This window comes from Rhinolophus hipposideros (assembly GCF_964194185.1).
Source record: "Rhinolophus hipposideros genome assembly, chromosome: 6".
NCBI classification, from domain to species: Eukaryota; Metazoa; Chordata; class Mammalia; order Chiroptera; family Rhinolophidae; genus Rhinolophus; species Rhinolophus hipposideros.
In genome coordinates, this window is record NC_138052.1 from 84,314,057 (window position 1) to 84,332,357 (window position 18,301).

The 18,301-nt window shown below is 54.7% G+C and overlaps 1 protein-coding gene across 9 annotated transcripts in view; it reads right to left on the minus strand.

Annotated features, from left to right (window-relative positions):
• The window catches only part of TNS1 (tensin 1), a gene marked incomplete at its 5' end in the record, with an annotated part of 224,568 nt that extends 206,544 nt beyond the window's left edge, over positions 1-18,024 (minus strand). For all 9 annotated transcript variants that reach the window (XM_081051649.1, XM_081051645.1, XM_081051641.1 and 6 more), the window contains one exon: positions 17,869-18,024. In XM_081051649.1, coding sequence (XP_080907775.1) covers positions 17,869-18,024 — 156 coding nt within the window. The remainder of the gene's footprint in view (positions 1-17,868) is intronic.
• Between the last annotated feature and the right edge of the window lie 277 nt (positions 18,025-18,301).

Genomic DNA, 18,301 nt, shown 5'->3' on the forward strand with positions numbered 1-18,301 from the left:
AGGGAAGAGGAGAGGAGGAAGAGAAGGGAGGAAGTGGAGAAGAAGCGCAGGAAATGTTTCTCCTCTTATAGATATCCCAAGGTCAGTCCATAAGTTCTCTTTCTCTCCTTCACCACCACTAACCCAGGTCTCTGACCCTCGACAAGCAGGAAGTTCCTCTTGATACCTAGCCTCCATCCCCACTTTCCAATTCCAGACCATTTCCCCTTGTCTTGCCTGGGAAGGAGACCTTAGTCACTCTCTCCTGCACAATAAATGCCTTCAGACACTGGCAGCTCGCTATTCAAGCCCCATCCCATTCCCACCCCCACCCCTCTCTATTCTGCAGTCTGAAAATCCTGGGTCCTCTGGGCCCCTTTCCAAATGACTTCCATCACCACCCAGCAGCTGACATGACAAACGGTGGGTGGGGGAGGGGGAGGGACAGACCTGGAATGATGGTGTGTATTGATCCACTGGGGACCCTGAGGCCTGGGCTCCCTCCCAGGGCAGGCAAAGCATCTGTGGATGGAAAAGTAAGAACAGGGGCCCTGAGGTCAGCCTGGCCATCTCTCTGCCCCTAGGGTATTTGTTGCAGGACCCAGCATGGAGACTGCAGACCTGGGAGCTGGGCCGCTGGGTCTGAGCCCAGGCTCCTGCAATGAGATTAAAACAGGGACTGTCTAATTGATTCCGATGGGACTGGGAGAGGGAGTGAGATGAATGGAGAGTGGAGAAGAGGAAGGAGGAGGAGGGGAGGTGGGAGGGAGAAAAGGGGAGGTCCCAATATGGGAAGCCCAATTGCATCAGAACTAGCTAACACAATTACAATTCCTCCCAGCCCCACCCACTCCCACACAGCCCCTTCCCCTCCCTGGGAAACCCACTGACTGGTCTGCCCCAGAATTGGATCCAGAGGGTGGCTGGGTGCGGGAGGCACAGAGAGAGAGGAGCTGGGTTAAAGCCCCCAGTCTTCGGAACCAAGATGACACAGAAAGGCAGAGATAGTTGTCACTACCTGGCAGACAGCTAGAGATATCAGGAGACAGAGGCGAATGGAGGCAGATATAGATAGATAACCAGTCCCTACCTACCCCCATCCTCTACCTGACAACCTCCCTCCATCACACTCAGGGGCACCCCTCACACCTCTCCAGCCAGCTCATCTCATTGGACTCCTTTCCTGGTCTCTGCAGAGTGAGGAAATGGGAGAGTCCTGGAAATGGAACCCCAGGACTCTCCAGCCCCCCACTCAGCCCAGGACCCTCCAAAGACTGGGGAAGTAAGAGAAAGTGGGTCTGAGTGGAGAGAAGGAGGGAGTGAAAGAGAAGGGCAGGAGGTGAGAGGCAGGATAAAGAGATGGGGAAGAAGTGGAAGGCTCTGACCATCTATATCTAACAGAGAACAGCAGTGAAGAGCCAGCATGGGTAAGGGAGGAAAAGAAAGGAATAAATGAAAGAGGAGTAAAAGCATAGAGTACTGCCAGCCAGCCAGGGAAACCAAGGCATGAAACAAGGTGACATGGCCTCTTCCCAGGCTCCAGAAGCAAGCAGAGCCTGGGGCTCCCAGGGGCTCCCATCAGGGCCCAGTTTCTGGCACTTCATATTTTCACTCTATCTAGAAGCTTCAGAGGAAAGCAAGGCAGGCCCAGTCCCAGGCAGACCAGTGAGAAGGGCTCCCTTGGGCAGCCCAACCCCATCCCAGCCCAGTGGATGCATGAGCAGAGTCATGAAGCCATGGCAGCTAAGGAGTCAGACCCAAGGATAGGAGGTAACACACCACTAAGCCTGGGGCATAGCCCTCTGCAAGCCCGAGTGTCATCTGGGAAATGGGTACTGCATTTACCTTTCTTTCCTCCCAGTGCAGTTGAGAGCATGCCAGGAAAAAAACATATGGGAAATGTGACCTCCTTTGTCCCCTCTCTCAGCTCCCAAAGAGAAGGAGCCAGATACAAAGCCAGCAGAGACCAGGGCCTGAATCCTGGCCCTGATACTTAGGAGCTGTGTGACCCTGAAGAGATTATTGCCCTCTTCTGAGTTTGTTTCCTTTTCTGTAAAATAGAGACGAGGATCCTAACCTCATGGAGTAGTTGTCAGGATTAAATTAAATGTGAAAATGCCTAGCACCAGACCTGCAACCCTTCCTGGGTCTGTTGGCTGCACACTGCCCACCCCACCTCCACCAGACACAGGCTGCCCGCCAGAACCCTCGGCAAGAGCACCCTGTCTGGAACACACAGTTCACACCGCCATCCGGGGAATGGACACCCAAGGAAGAGGAGCCAGGAATCCCAGCAGGATGAAGCCAAAATAACATTGGTAGGAGATGTTGAAAGCAGGCCAGAGGAGAGGTAGAATAGGGGCACGAAAGCCAAGAAGAGGCTGTAATGCAAGAAGAGAGAGGAATTGAAGGATGCCTGTCAAGCACAGAAAACAGAAGAGGAAGCATAGCAGTGAGTTCCTGAATTCCCACCCCACACTGAAGACAAATATGAGGAAATGAGTCATGACTGAAGCAGGAAATACTCAAGGTAGACAAAGGCTGAACTTCCAGTGAGGCACCACACTGCCAGAGAGGCCCCTGTACTCACCCTGCCATTCGCCCACTCTTCTCTAAACCCTAAATGAGGTTTGAGTCTTCAACTTTCCGTGACTCAACATAAAACCTCAGTATTAGAAGCCCCTGCTCACCCTAGCAGGAAAATAGGCCAGCCCCACTCTCCTCACGCAGCCCCCTCAGCCCAGCACCCTCTATACAGATTCTCTTGAGGAAACCAAAACCCATTCCTACCATCCACGGCCATCTTAGGTCCTGGGGTAGAGAAGCGCTTCCCATCCAGACATCCCTTCCTCTTCCTCCACCAGCCCTGGTTCTGTCCAGTCCCAGATTGTCCCCTTCCTTACGGTTTCTGTCTCTGAGTGCGGGGGCGGGAAGGCAGAGTGAAGGGTGCACAGGCATTGGACAGGGGTGCGGTGTGGTGGGAGTTGTGAAACAGCTAAGGAAAAACAGGATGGAGCCCTCTTTTAAAAAGGCTGAGGGAATGCCATTATTGTTACTTACGGTTTGTAAGAAAGGACTGGGACTTGGTTAGAAAAGTGGCACATTTTGTTTAAACGGCCAAAGAAAGGAAGTAAAATTGGGTCTGGAAATAGAGGAATTGTATACAATATACACATACATACATACTCGTAACACACATGCCCCCACAGGACGAGGGGACTGTCCGGAAGGATACAGTCCAGGGCTGGGACCCTGTAGACAAGGAGTAGGGAACCAGGACAGGAAAGAATGGAAGGTGATAGAGCTGAGTACCCTCAGAAAGAGAAAAGGAGGTGCGAAAGAAACTTTGGCCATTTTGAACCTCAGCTGACATGCAAACCTGATACAAAAGAATGCAAATGAGGGTTGACAGGGAATTCTTTGTCTATGTCATGCTTGACTATAAGGACAGGTCAGTGTGGGGCTGCCCTGCAGGTAAGAATCACCCCCATCCTCCTCCTCAAACCTGCGTCTCCCTGGAGGATACCCCCCTCTCCCTCCAGTCTTGGGCCCCAGGGAAGGGGCCCTCATGGAGCCTCTCCCCACCTTTTGTCTCTTTCTGGGCCCCCAGAGCTGCTCATATCTCTGCGCCTCATGCCCCAAATTTCCTCCTCTGCAAGGGGGTCCTTTAGCCCTGCAGAAGGGAAAGAGAGCTTTCTGCCTCCCATGGAGAGCTTTCTGTTGATGAAAAGAGGAAGGGAGGCAGCAAAAGGGAGTTCTATGCATAATCATGGGGGCAGGTCTGCCTGGGTCACACAGGGTCCCTTCTAGTCTTAAAATTCTTCCAGGACGGAAAGGCTACAGCCTCCCCAGATCATCCTGTTCTCTGGCTTCACAGCCCTGGCTGGCTGGTAAGTGCTTCCTAATGTCTGACCTGTTGCTATTTTCAAGCTAGCTTCACACCTCACTGTCCCATCAATGTCCCCAAGGCCATACCTAAGACAGCTGATCTAGGAGGAAGAGAGAGGAGTGGCCCTTGCATCTGCGCCCCAGAAATGGCTGCATCTTCCAGCCCCCCTCAGCAGTCGTAGACTTCCTGCCTGTCAACCTTGCTCTTCTGCCGATGACGGAGGCCCAGGCCCAGAGAAGTGGACACTTCCGCTGACACCAGCCAACTGAACACACACGTTTACTTTTGCTCCTTCTTGAAACCTCTCTAAAACAACAGTAAAGGTTTTTTGTTTTTTTAAGTGATAATCACCAAAGCAGAACCACTGCGATGGTGAAACACTGAAATCCTTCTGGTCCAGTGGGTAAATAGCTGTTGCACGCCCACCCTCCCAAAACGCGAGCCCCTCCCCTGGACCTCAAAGGGCTAATTCCTGGCCCAGAAGGGGCCTCAGGCCCCGCTCCAGCCTCCCAGTGCAGTCCCTAGGATCTCTTGTTAAATATTTTGATTATAACCCCTGACAACAGTATCAAAATTCTGGGAGCTGGAGAGCAGATTGCCGAGTGGGAACCGTGAGCCCAAGAAAGCTGAACCCTGAGCTGGCTGCAGGAAAAACCAAGAAGCCGCCAGTTTCTTCAGCACAGAACTCCCAAAGGCTCAAGATTGTGGTGTCAGATACCTTTGGGGGTGGGGGATGAATGTGAATCTAAACCAGGAAGATGGATGGAGCAATAAAGAAGTGGTTACATTTCTAGATCCTGACCCCCAGCAGAAGACAAGTAGGTTTATTCCAGGAAAGGATAAAACAGCAGGCCCTGGCCTGGGGGCCACTGGGCACAGTTGAGGTTGAGCGTATTACTAGGGAAGAGGGGTTTAAGTGAGTGTTTACTGAGTATGAGGCAGCCAGGCTTGTACCTCCCCCCAGGCAGTCGAGTAGAAACTTCTCTGGGATCTGACAAGCCCAGGAGGAGAGAGACCCAAAGACACTGACAGCGGTTTCCCTAATGCAGCAGCCCAGCCAGAATCCCTAGCGCCAGGCCCTCCATGGGTCCATTCCTAACATCTGAGCAAACAAAACTCCCTTTCGTATCCACTTGAAATACAAGCCGAAAACCAGGACTGCCAGGCATCTGAAGAAAGCCTAGCAGGGAAGCCATAGAGATGAAAAGCAACTTGGAAAAAGCAGGTAGGGTGAAGGGAGAAAACTTCAAGATAAACACGTATTAATATTCTCAGAGAGAGATTAGAGAAGAAAGTACACTCATGAGACAAGAACGTGAGGTAATTCAAAAAGAGAGAGAAGATTCAGCAAACACACACACACAAAGCTCTTGGGAATTTTAAAGCATGGAGGCCAGCCTGAGGCCCAAGCTAAGCGCCCAGCCCATACGTGCCCCTTCACCCACTCTGCACACTGTGGCAGAAGGCCAGGCTCTCCTCTCATCACCTTAGCTCCCCAGAATCCATGCTGGGAGCAACACAGAGACCAGAGAGGAAATGGTGACCCAGACACAGGGACGAACCCTATGGGCCAGGAAGAGACAGATGGTCCAGAGCTTGGGGCTGTAAAGGGATAGAGGCTGCCAGCTTAGTGAGCTTGTGGACCGTCCCCCTGGAGTCCTGTCAACAACTGGCCCAGCAGAGAAGTGCCTAGCAGTAGCCCCAGAAACCAAAAGCCCCATCTTACAGGTAGGAAAGCTGATGCTCAAAGAGGTTGAGTCTGAAGCGAAAGAAGCACAGAGCGGCAAAGAGAACTCCTGTGTTAACCCAACCTGCGTGCAGCAAAACCAGCTAAAACTGGAATGTCTGTGCCTCCAGTCTGAGCATCTGGACTTGGGTTCAGTTCAAGACCATTGACACTTACCAGCTAGGAATCCTGGGTTGATCCTAGCTGGATCCTCAGCTCACCTCTCTCTGCCCACGTGTCAGCCACCAGCACCATAAGTCCCTCCCAGGTGTCTCTGGGGCGCACGGCACTCCAACCAGACCTCTGGCTATGGCTGGGTGATGGGGAGGCCCCAGCGCCCAAGCAGAATATGTCCCCCAAGCAGACCATAAGGGACCTCTGAGTTGGACCCTGCCTCTTCCCCAGACTGCCCTGAAAGCACACCAAGCATGGATCTATTTTTAGCCAGGCCCCAGCGGGCAGCCAGCCACCCAGTGTTATTCTAGACTGTGGGGTCATCAGGCTTGCCAGAGTAAAGGGGAGCCATGGCTGAGGCTTAGGAAATAGCACCCCTGGGAGGAGGTGTCCGCATTGAGGGTTGGGCAGGAAAAGCAGGGCCCAGGGCAGGCAGGCAGGGCCCCAGAGAACTGAGGTCGGGGCAGAAGCCAAGAAAAGGCTAGAATCCTAGCACGGCAGTGGGTGATGGAGCCTCCCTGGAACTGACGTCAAGGGGCGGGGAGGGGTGCCCCCCTGGTCTCCCCTCAGTGAAAGGGGCAGTGCCAAGGAAGGCAGATGCCAGGGTAAGGATGAGGGATAGACACGGAGAGAGAGAAACAAAGACAGAATGATGGAAGGGAGAGAGGTGACAGCACCCACTCCTGGGGCCAGAAAGCCAATGACTTAGCCCCCTCCCCCACGCACTCAAAGGCACCCAGTCTCCTTTTTCTCACCAGGGCCTCTCAGCCTTGGTGCAACAGCCCCAAGACTGCCCTGCATCCCTGAATCCCTTCCAGATTCCTCCCTGCCCCCAAGTTATGTAGCAATGACACTAAGCTGGGCCATGGACACTCGCCCACACACACACACACATATACACATGCACACACACGGCCTCCTGGGAAGAGATGTGACAATGGCAAGGGCGAGGGGTGTCCCTTTGTCCTCTGCCCAGCCTTGGGAGCTCAAACCCACACAAAGAGCTTCACAGAGGGCTTCGGGCTCCCAGAGGGGGAGGTAAATGGGGGGAGGAGAGAAGGGGGAGAAGGGAGACCTCAGAGCAGGAATGCCCAGTTAGTGGGTCTGGGAAGCAAAATGGGGGCTGTTCTCACAGGCACAGAGGCTGCCAGAGATCTTAGAGGGAAGGGGAAGCAGGGTGTGGGGGATGGGACTCATTACTCAGGGGATAGGGAGAAAGGCAGGGCCAGAAGTGGCTTCCAGGAGGCAGTCCGAAATGTCAACTTGCAGAAGGCAGTTTAGAGAGAGGTAGCTGGGTTTCCAGTGCCTGGCCTGAGCAAGGGGGCAGCAGGCCTAACCCCACCCCATCCCTAAAGAGGGTGGCTGCCACAGACCCCCCTACCCATTCCCCACACTGCCTCAGGTCTGACTTGGAAAAGAGTGGGTACCATCAGGGCTGAGGTCCAGGCCAGGATTGGGGCGGGGGTGGTCCCAGGACAACTGACTGTCCAAGCAAGGCAATGACTTCCTATCCCCAAGGGACCATTGAGAACAAGAGGAACCCCTCTCTTTGAGGTATTGTCGGGAAGGAGGGCATTATCTTGCTCAGTGGAAAGAGAACAGGTAAGAGGCCAAGTGCAGTAAGCCAGGAATCCTAAGACCTGGTTCACGTCCCACTCTGCACTAACAGTGGTGAGACTGTGGACAAGTCTCCTCCCTGGGCTTCAACCTTCCCATCTGCAAAATAGGGTGACAACGGCTGCTCCCATTACATCATATCAGGGCTGATGTGAGCATCCTGTGAGGCCCTTTTTAAGGGCACTTATTGTCATTACTGCTAAATGACCTCCCAGAGACCCCAAGCTCGGGGTTCTCTCCCATTCCTACCCTCGCTTTCTGAGAGGGGCTCAGAGTTGAAGACCTTGGCCAAGTCCCAAGTAAAGGGGTCAAACAGATGACTTCAGAGGCCCCTTCCAGGGGGAGAAGGACACTGATGTTTATCAGAAGCCTACTATGTGCCGGGAACTTTACATATGTTAGCCAACTTAGTCCCCTCACTAACTCTGCAAGGTAGGTGCTATCGTTCCCACTTTTCAGATGAGTAAACTGAGGCTTGCAAAGTTAGTCACTGCCAGAGCTGAGGTTTGAGGCCAGATCCACCCAACCCCTGGGTCCACGCTTTTCCACCACAAATCCTCCCTCATTTTGTTGCCATGATGCTATAAGTTCATCTGTCCCCACCCCTCACCCCAATCCCTGAACCCCAGAGCAGAGCTCTCAGAACGGCCACCTTCCCCACACTCATCTCCAGATGACCTCAGGATTCAGGGCTCCAGACGGCAAAGGGTGACAAAAGAGGGAAAAGAGATGCTAAGAAAATAGAGTGAACACTCAAACCTCACTGCCTGCCCACTGCGTCCCAGAGCTTGGCAGAGACTATGAAGCTGGCTCTTCCTAACAGCCTGGGAGGTGGGCTCTATTCTCCCCATTTTACAGGCGAGGAAGCTGAGGCTCAGAGACACTATGTAGTTTGCCCAGGGCACCGAGCTAGGAAGCAGAGCAAGGACTCATCCAGTTGCGTATCCCCAAGCCACGGCTCCCTCCACTGCAAGTCTCCCTGTCTAAGCTGAAGCCTGGGGAGGAGCCGTGTTGAGTCACACCGGGAGCCCAGAGGTCTCGCAGCAAAATGTGGGAGACTGACAGAGGACCCCCCCCCCGCCCCCCCTGCCCCCCCACACACAACACTACCTCCAACACACACCCCCTGCTGCTTTGCTGCAATTCCATTAAGAAACAAGGGAATAAATTAGCCCTGCTTAGAATATTGAGTGGCTGGAGTTCAAGAGGCCGTCTGGATGGCTCTAACATCTCAATGCAGTCTGCCTGCCCTGCAGTGGTGGGGAGCTCACTGGGCCAATGGAGGGGGGACAGTCTGGCCAGGCTGGGCCCGGTCTGACCTCCCACAGATAGCCTCAGCTGGGTGCCCAGAAACACTCCCTTCTGCTCCAACTTCATTACCCTAATGGTGTCGCATGCAGCTTGGCTTCCGCTCTCTGCACCTCTGCCCCACACTCCAGCCAACCCCAGAGAACACCCAAGGTTAGTGTCAGGGGTAGTGTCAGGCTGCCCATCCTCCCCCAGGATGAACTCTGAAGTGGATACTGATAGGTATGGGGTGGGAAGCAGAGACCAGCACAAGGAAGTTTCCTGAATGCCTCTTCCCCAGACCCTCACTGGCCCAGTGCACCTGTGCCTCAGTTTCCCTCTCATTGCTGAAGCACCCCAAGCAGGAAGGAAAGATGGGGAGGGGAACAGAGAGCAGTGTCAGAAGCCAGGTGGAGTCAGCCCTCTGCGCCAAGCAGGACCACACCATTTATGATGACTAGGGCAAAGGATATGAATTTAACAGCCAGGAACCAGCCTGAAGCCAGGCCCTGAGGGAGGAGGCCTGGCAGTGAGGCCAAGCAGGCCCAGGCCTGAAAGGGAGCACGACAGCCTGGGGCCCAGGCTGCTGTCTCCTGCCAGACCCTTGAGTCACCCCCTCTGCCCCTCAACCCACCTCAGACCCCCAGGATGGAAAGCCCTGTCTTCCGTGTCCCAGGACCCTCTGGCAGCCAGGAGAATACCCCTCTAAGACCTTCTGTTGCAGGGAGCAGGACTGACCAAGGCCCCACCTGTGCACTTTCCAATTCATTACTGTGCTTCTGGGGCCATGCCTCCCAGAGCTGCTCCCCGCCTTTGGCAAAGGCAGACCAGTCCTGGGAGACATTAGACTTGACCGCCAACTTTGGTTCATGGATTCCCTTTGCCCAACTCTCCTAAGAGTGCACGGAGGTCTAGAACCCTTCTGTCCAATGCTCGTTCCATCTCCTTCAGTCAGGGCCAGGTTCACATAGTTGTCTGAAGGCTTTCCCAGCCTTCCCCGGCTCCTTCCTTCCACTCAGGCATTTTCCCTAATAAAATCCTTACACATTTAATCCCATCTTGTTCCTCCGAGGACTCAGACTAATACAATCACTCAATATCCATAACAATGGCAACAAGCGACCCTTTATTCAATGCTTTTAAGAGCTGCAGGGGATACCAAGGCACAGAGAGGTTACGAAATATGTTCAGCAATGCAAGCCCTGAGGTGGCGAAGCCTGAATTGAACTTAGTTTAACTCTGAAGCTCACTGGTATAACCACTAGTCCATCTTGCCTCCTCTATAAGAGAGATGCCATCCATCCCTGCCTCCTGCCTTTTGGGGGAAGAAAGAGGGTGGAAAAGGGACTCGAAACTCCTGAGGAATGGGCAAGACAGACTCACAGAAAGAAACAGAGATGGAGCATAAGAGAGATTTAAAGAGAGAAAGAAGGCGGAAATGAGACATAGGAAACCAGGAGGAGAGCCAGCTCTGGCCCCCAAAGAATCCTGATCCTACAAGCAGGAGCGCCTCCCCTCCCCAGGGCAGGGAAGGGCTGAGCTATTGGACCAAAGGAAGGAGAATGTGGCCCTCGAGCACTTTCCAACCCCACCCACTTCTTGCTGTCCTTGGCCAACCACCCCAAATTCGCCCCCCTCGGGCATGTGACGAGGGTGTGCCAGAGGTGCCAGCCAAGGAAGTCCGTAGTCAGCCTCCTCACAGCACCATGTCCCAGGAATCTCGCTCCCTACCCACCCCCTCCATTCCCCAACCTCCAACCCTTCCAGGGCAAGGCCAACAGACCTAGCCTGGGTCTCAGGGTCCCAACAAAGCCAGGCCTGTCCCCTGCCCAGCCTCCGTGGGAGTGACGTCTGGGCCAGGCAGCAGGTGAAACTGAGCCAAAGGGACATGGCAGAGAGCCAGCCGCACCTCCTCAGGTGAGTTCTCCACTTAACTCCTAGCCTGCCAGGCCTGAGTTCCTGGGGCTGCTGTTTAGGAAAAGAAGGGGCTGATGGCAGTGCACTCAGAAACAAGGAAGCTCCCAGGGGGGCTCCTACACACACACACACACACACACACACACACACACACACACACACGCATGCACACGCATATCCCCATTTGGTCCAGTCATGTGAAGAAAACTTATCACCTGGCTCCAGTCACCCCACACCCACCCGTCATCCATCCTCTACCCTGTGCCAAGGATAGTTTAAAATACAGACTCCCCCTGCTGATTGACCCTTCTAGGATCTCTGTATGGCCTGCTTAAGTCTAAATACAAACTCTTTAGCTTGGCATTCAAGCCCCTTCCCATGGTGATTTACCTCTTTTCCAGCTTCTGATCCAGCCTCTTCCCTCCCACCCTCTACTACAGCTCCCTGAGGACACCACACACTTTCACACCCCTGGGCCTGACTAAAATGGCCTTGCCTCTCCCTCAGTGTCAGTGAACTCCTACTCACCTGCAGGACACAGTTCAAAATGTCACTTCCTCCAGGAAAGCTTTCCAGATTGCCCCAGGCAGAACAGGCCACTCCTTGCTCTAGAATCAGGTGACAGCTTGTACAGGCCTTCCTGCACATTGTCTCAGGATGGTGTGTTTGGATGTCACAACAGAGGGTGAGAACTTACTCAGAAAAACCAAGTGTGTGTGGCAGAGGGTGGGTGAGAGAGAAGAAAAGACAAAGAGTGGATCAGTAAAAGAGAAGATGGTGGATAGATGGAGGAACGGATGGGTGGAAAGGCAGATGGACTGAGAGATGAGCAGACAAATGAGAATTGAGAATCTTCCACTGGGTGCAGAACCACCATGTTACACGGGACATCTGGGTCCCTTTGCCGGAGGCTCTGAGGACTGGGTCTAAGGGCCCACCTGACCATTCTTGACAACTGTGGTTTCAGCCGTGGCAGGAGAAAGGGGGCAAAATGGGGTTGGATGGGGACACCCAGAAGTTCCTGAAAAGGCAGTAATGTCAAGAAGAGCAGAGCAGAGGCAAAAGCTGGTGCTGAGGCCAGAAGACAACCCTGGCTGGCCTCCTTGTGACTGCCGCCCATGGCCAGCCCCAGCTGACCACCAGGGTCGTATCTCCCTTCCCACTATCTTTAAGCCTTGAAAAGACCTTCTGTCAGTGGGCCGCCTCCAACTTGGCAGACATTCCTATTTGACCTCCAACCGTGCCTGAGCTTGACCCAGGTGGTCTCATCCTGGCTCCCATCCCCACATCCTTGTGTCCCCCCAACTGGTTGCCCAGAGAAGCTCAGGCCCAGGTGGAGTCCCAAGGTCAAGAAATCCTCCTCCTCTTATGCCGGGCCTCCACCTGGGTTCCCTCTCCTTGTCTGGGGTCTACCTGCCCCACTCTCACCATTCATCCAACCATCTGTTGGCAACCCTGATTGAGCATCTATATGCGGCATGGCCTTTACTAAATTCCTGGGATACCAAGTTCACTGAAACTTGGCTCTGGCCTGAAAACACTGGATCACAGACTTTCTGGGGAGAAAGACTTGTGAACAGATATCACCAGAAACATCCCGATACTCTCTTTTCCTTCACCGGAAAAGAAGCCTAAAGCTGAGGCCCTTCCATCTCTCGCTGGGGTGGGTTGGAGACCCAGTTTCATGCTCTGGACTCTAGGGCTCCTCAGGCAGGGAGAGGAAGCGGCTGGCCAGAAGCACCAGAGCAGGCGTCTCTTAGGGGAAGGGAGTCAGCTCAGGGATCAGAGCTGGGACAATCAGCAAGGAGACCTCGAACCTCAGCGTCCCCTGGGTCCCCTGTGCTCCCCACCACTCAGCTTCTCTGCAAGTGGCAGCCTATGCTTCCCACTCACAGGACACTGCGCCTCCAGGGGCTGCCTTAGCTTGCCTGCCCTTGGCACCACGTTCTGTCCTAGCGCCAGGGGCCTTTGGCGAGTTCATACATCAAACACAGGGAGGCAGTGGCTGGCTTCCTGTTCTTCGGGAAAGAGGGTAGGACTAGAGGGCATGGCCCTATCCCCAACCTCACACCGCCCTAACCACCAGAGACCCAGGCCTGACCCCAGAGAGTGGTGGGTAAGGCTGAGAGAGGTGGTCAGCTGACCCCACTCACCCCTACTCCAACTCAGCCTCTAGAACTTCCTCCTTCTTCCCCTCCTACACTTGAGCCCCGTATGGGGGGTGGGGGTGGGCAAAATGGGGAGAGTCACTACAAAAGGACATATTAGGGTATTAAAGATTCTCCTCCCTTTCCCCAGGATGTTTCTTGTCCCCCTTACCAAGATGACTGTATAGAATGATTCCTGATTCTTGAGATGCTTGGGCCTTCCAATGACACCCATCAAAATGGGGGATGAATCTACCCAACAGAAATTAGAACACGGGACCACCAAAGACATGCACGAAAATATTCAGAGCAGCACTATTTGCAATAGCCCCAAACTGGAAAGCACCCCAACGCCTGCCAGTGGCAGAATTGATAAATAAATTGTGTATCTTCACACGGTGGACCACTATCCAGCCATGAGAGGGAACGCTCTACAACCACACATGCAGATATGGATGCGATTCACAACCACAATGTTGAGCAAAAGAAGTCAGGCACAAAATAACACACGTGACGTGATCCATTTATAAGAAGTTCTATACAACAGGCAAATCTATGCTGGTAGAAGTTGGAATAGTGAATAACCCTGACTGTAAGGGGACAGGAAGGAAGACTTCTGGGTGCAGGCAAAGCTCTATTTCTTGACTGAGTGCTGGGTACATGGGTATGTCCAGTTTGTGCGCTTTTCTGTATTTATGAAATACTTCACTAAACCCAAATGGAGAGACGCGTGATGAAGCCTTCTCAGCTACCACCTTTGTAAGGTGGTGGGAGTCACTTTCGCCTCTCCCTCCAACTCCTCTCACCCCCTCCCCAGTCCTACCCCTTCTCCCCCTGAGTAAGTCAAGGCCTCACCCCCCACTGAGCCCTCCCTATGGCCCACCACCTCTCTCACCTAAACCACCATCATCACCTCCCCCAGGTCTCCTAGCTTTTACACTCACCGCATGGCCGTCAGGGCTCATGGGGAGGAGGAGCAGCCAGCGAAAGCCTTTGTAAAGTTCTGTAAGAGCTCCCAACTCTTCTCCATCTCAGGACCTTCAAGTGTGCTTTTCCCACCACCTACAATGCTTGTCCTTGCACTTTGGCGCTTTGCTTGAATGCCATTTCCTCTACCTCCCCATCCCTCTGGTATCTCCTAAATCCGATCCCTCTGACATCCATCACTTCGCCTCCGTAGCTCTGTTTCCAATAATGCCTTTATTTGTGCAATCACTCGTTTGCACTCTGTTCTGTCTCTCCCACTGGATTGCCACCTCCTCTGGAGGCAAGAACAGGGGGTGTCTGCTTTCCTGCTCCATCCCCAGCTCCTAACTCTGCCTGGCTTAAGGCGGGCGCTCAAAAAAGCTTGTTAACTGAGAGACTAGATCGGAATTGTTCCCACCACAAAAAAGAAATGATAATGTGACATAACAAAAGAGTTAGCTAACACTCCAGTAGTAATCATACTGCAATATATAAATGTACCCAGTCAACATCTTGTGCACCTTAAACTTACACAATGTTATGTGACCATTACGTCTCCGTAAAAATAAAATTTTAAAAATATGTAAACTTACAATGAAATAAATTCTATTCAAAACTGAGATAAGGAATACCTGAAAACTCAAAAAAAAAAAAAATTCTTGTTGAATAAATGAATGGCCAGGCCTGTCTGTCTTACAGGCAGCCTTTGCGGAAGAGAAAACTTGCCACTGGGAACAACACTCCCCCTTGTCTGGGGTCAGGACACCTGGGCTGTGGTCCTGGCTCTGCCACTCACTTCTTATGTGGCCTTAGGCAGTCATTTCCCTCCTTTGGACCTCAGTGTGCTCAACTGTGACATGCAGGGGTTTTAGGGATCAGGAGCATGGGTGGGCTTGAGGGGTTTTATGACACATGTGTGTTTATACAGTGGCTGCGTGTGCGTGTGCGCACGTGTGCATGTGTGTGTGCATGTGCGGGCAGCCATAGCTTTCATCAGATGCTCAGAGGGATCCGGGGCCTCACGAGGTTCAGAACCACTAAGATCCTTTTCAGATCTGGGAGGGTCTATGATTATATATAACTAGACTGAGAGAAAGAGGAAGTGATCCAACCATAGCAGAGGGCATTAGATGAGACCCCAGAACTTCCATCACGGGTGTGGAACCCCACAACAGGCTGCAGGACCTGGCCTCTTGGAGAGGCTCTGGGCTGTTGGGTAGAGGCCAGATGAATTGACCCCAGGGACTCGCTTTCAGAGAGAGGAGGCAGACGCAGCCCGGAGTCTCTACCCCTCTGCTCCCTCCACCATCTGACAAGCACCCACTCGTCTTGGGATACAGCAGAGAGTGAGGAGGCGAGCCTGGCACCTGGCGATGCCCTCCAGGCCCCTTGGCGCACAGGTCAGAGAAGGTTTGGCGGGAATGCTCAGGAGGGGTGCCAAGCCCCACCTTTCCTTCTCCCAAGTCTGGCAGGCTGGCATGTGAGGCCAAAGGAGGCTCCGCGTGTATAGCAATCATGAGACCCTGAAGAGGCCACCTGAGGGGTGCCAGGCCACAACTCCAGGCCCCAATGACCCAGAGCTGGGGCTCAGAGGCCTGGAAGCCAAGGTGGGCATCCCTTCTCAGATAACAGAGGAGGGGCGGGCCACAAATTCTGGCCAGGGGAGGGGAGTCATGTGGGAAATGCAGCCTGAGGTGAGAAAGCAGGCCAGCAGAGAGAGGAGGGCAGTGTGGTCTGTGCAGAGGACAGTCTGCTTAGAGGGCCAAGTGGGGGCAGCATGCAGGGGGGAAGAGGGCAGTAAGGCCAGGTGGGGAGGGGGCTGCCCAGAGAGAGAGCAGGAGAGAGGTTGGGGGTGGGGACAGGTGATATGAGCACAGCCTGTGACCCAAGGAGAGGAGCTTGGCCTGCGGAATAGGGATGGGGGTAGGGCGAGGAGGGGAACAGTCTGTGGCAGGAATGGTGGCATGTCCATGGCAGGACTGTCAGTGGGTGTGCCCTGGCTGGGAGCCCAGATGCCGGAGTAGCTTCTAAGCCCATTCCTGAGGGGGGCTGACAGCCCAAGAGATGTTTATCCACCACAAAAACTTGGTAAAATGCCTCCTCTAGCGAGGTAATAGACAGCCTGGTTACCCTTTCCTGGGTCACTAAAGTCTCCTGAGACTTGCAAGATGAATGGGGAGCCTGGCGAAGGAGAGAGCAGCCAACAGCACCCCCGCTGGAGCCAGAGCCAGGGCACAGTGGGCACAGGCTGGGGCTGGCACTGAGTGTCGCCCTGCAGAAAAAGCAGGGAGTGAGTCATGGGTGAGCGCCAGGCTCTCTCCAGAGGCCGCTTAGAAACCAGCTCATCCGAATGCAGACAGACACTCGTCCCCATCCCTATCCCTGTGGCTGTCACACACCCACGCCTCGTCCCTTCCCCCTCCTTCTCCTCTCTCCTTTATCACCCACCTTCAGCGACCCACTCCTTCCTCCATCTCAGCTGACACCCTGGCCCTCAGGTGGCCCATGGGGCACCTACCCCACAGTTGGCTGCCTGGGGAGTGGAGAAGGTAGGGAGACAGGGAATCCAGGAGACCCTCCAACAGACAAAGTCAAGTCAAGAAGGGTCTGAGAGACCGCTAATGGAGGAGACTGTGAACTCCCCCTGAGACCTTGGAGGACAGTTCATGAGGCTTGAAGGCAAGGGAGGAAACCAGATAACTTCTGGAGCGGCCATAGGTCTGGGGGGTTCTACCGTGCCACCTTCCTGCTCTGGACTCTCTGCGCCTTTGCCAGGACTGGAAAGCAGCAATCTGGGAGGACCAACCCACACGCCCAGGCCTCACCCCACCCAGCCTCCACCCTCTCACCCAGGGCCCTAAGCTAGGCTCAGGGCTTCGCCAGAGTCCCACCTGGGCCACCAGCCACTGCCAGGGCTCAGTCAACAAGTACGCCCAGGCCCCAAGCTGTCCCTCACCATGGTCTGTCACCGTGGTGATGACCTGGCCTAGAACTTAGGAAGGATGAAGAGTTTCATTTATAGTAAGTACAGCCCTATGCCTGGCACTGTGGAGTACACCCAAGAATATGCCATAATTCATGCCCTGAGGGACATTCAGTCAAGTGGGGCAGAGGGATCACTTAGGACACACACACACACACACACACACACACACACTCACACACACTCATACACTCACACATACACACAACACACTCACACACACTCATACACACACACACACACACACACACACACTCACACACTTGGATTCACTGGCAGCCCCCAGTGGAGAGGGACAAAGGGTCAGGGATGGGGCCACAGGTACATTTTGAGTCTCCCTAACACTGTGTGCCCGGGTGGAGAGATTCAAGACACCAGCATAATCCATACCCCACACAGCAAACAAATCTTAGCAGGCTGCAGCTTTCATAGCCCCCAACCAGAGAAGTAGGCTGGGATTATGCTGGGAGCCTAGAACAAGGTTATGCAGCCCCTAGTGACCTCAAATATCTCCCTTTCCTTCTCCTGGGAGAAATCCAGTGCCCATACCTGTACCAGGCCTGGTGCTTCCTGGACAGACACCTCACCCAGAACAAACACCTGCCTCCCAGCACCGGCCTATCTCCACCCCCCTGGGTCAGTTTCCCACTTACAAGGCTCCAAGACTTAACCCAGAACACAGAATGCGGGAGCGAGAATCCAACTTCCCCCACCATTCTCAGGCCAGTCCTTGCTCTGGTGGGGTCCCCTGCCTCAAAAGGCCCCCTCCCTCCTGGCTACAGAGCCCTAGCCAGGGACACAACAGCCACAGCTCTGGGAGGAGCACACCGGACACTCCTGGACCAGCTCAGGGGAAATTAACACTTTCACCGCCTTCCCCAGCACTCCCAGTTCTGCCCCTCTTGGGTGGCTCCTAAACCTCACCTGAACTATTCGCCCACTTAAGGGTCAGGTCCTAGATCGGTCCCCTCCCAACAGCACAAGAGAGGCAGGTGAGACCTCTCAGCCTAACTCTGTGCCTTCACGTGGTCCTAGTTCAACCCGCCGCCCTGGGGCAGCCTGCCCTTGCTGCCCACCTCCCAATCACTGACGGGTGCTTTCCTGGAGTGGCTCCTTACCTGTCTCAGGTGAGCTGGGCTCTGCCTGCCACCCTCTCCCCACACCCATTCCCGCAGCGCCCTACCTGAAGCAGGAGCCGCTTGCTTTCGGCGCGGGCTGAAGCCCCGGGTTCCCAGCCCTGGGCCCACGCCGGGGACGCGGGACTCCCGGGGGGCTGGGGACTGCAGGGGGGCCCGGGTTCCAGCGCCTCGCAACACACCAAGCTCACCGTGCAGCCCATCCGGCCGGGCGCCCGGCGGGCCGGGACCGGGGCGAGGGGCGGGGACGCGGGCGCCCCGAGAGCTGGCCCGCCCCCAGCCCAGGGCGCCTGGGACGTCTGGAGGGGGGTGGCAATGCCCCCAGCCTGTCCCCTCCCGGAGCCTTCTCTGGCGGCACTGCCAGGAAGCAGGGGGGAGTGAGGGCCCGGCAAGGGGCGGTGACAAGGGCGCCCTGACGCAGCCAGTGACAGCGGGAGACCCGAGGGCGGGGGGCGCGGGGAGGGGCGGCGGTGGGGTCCC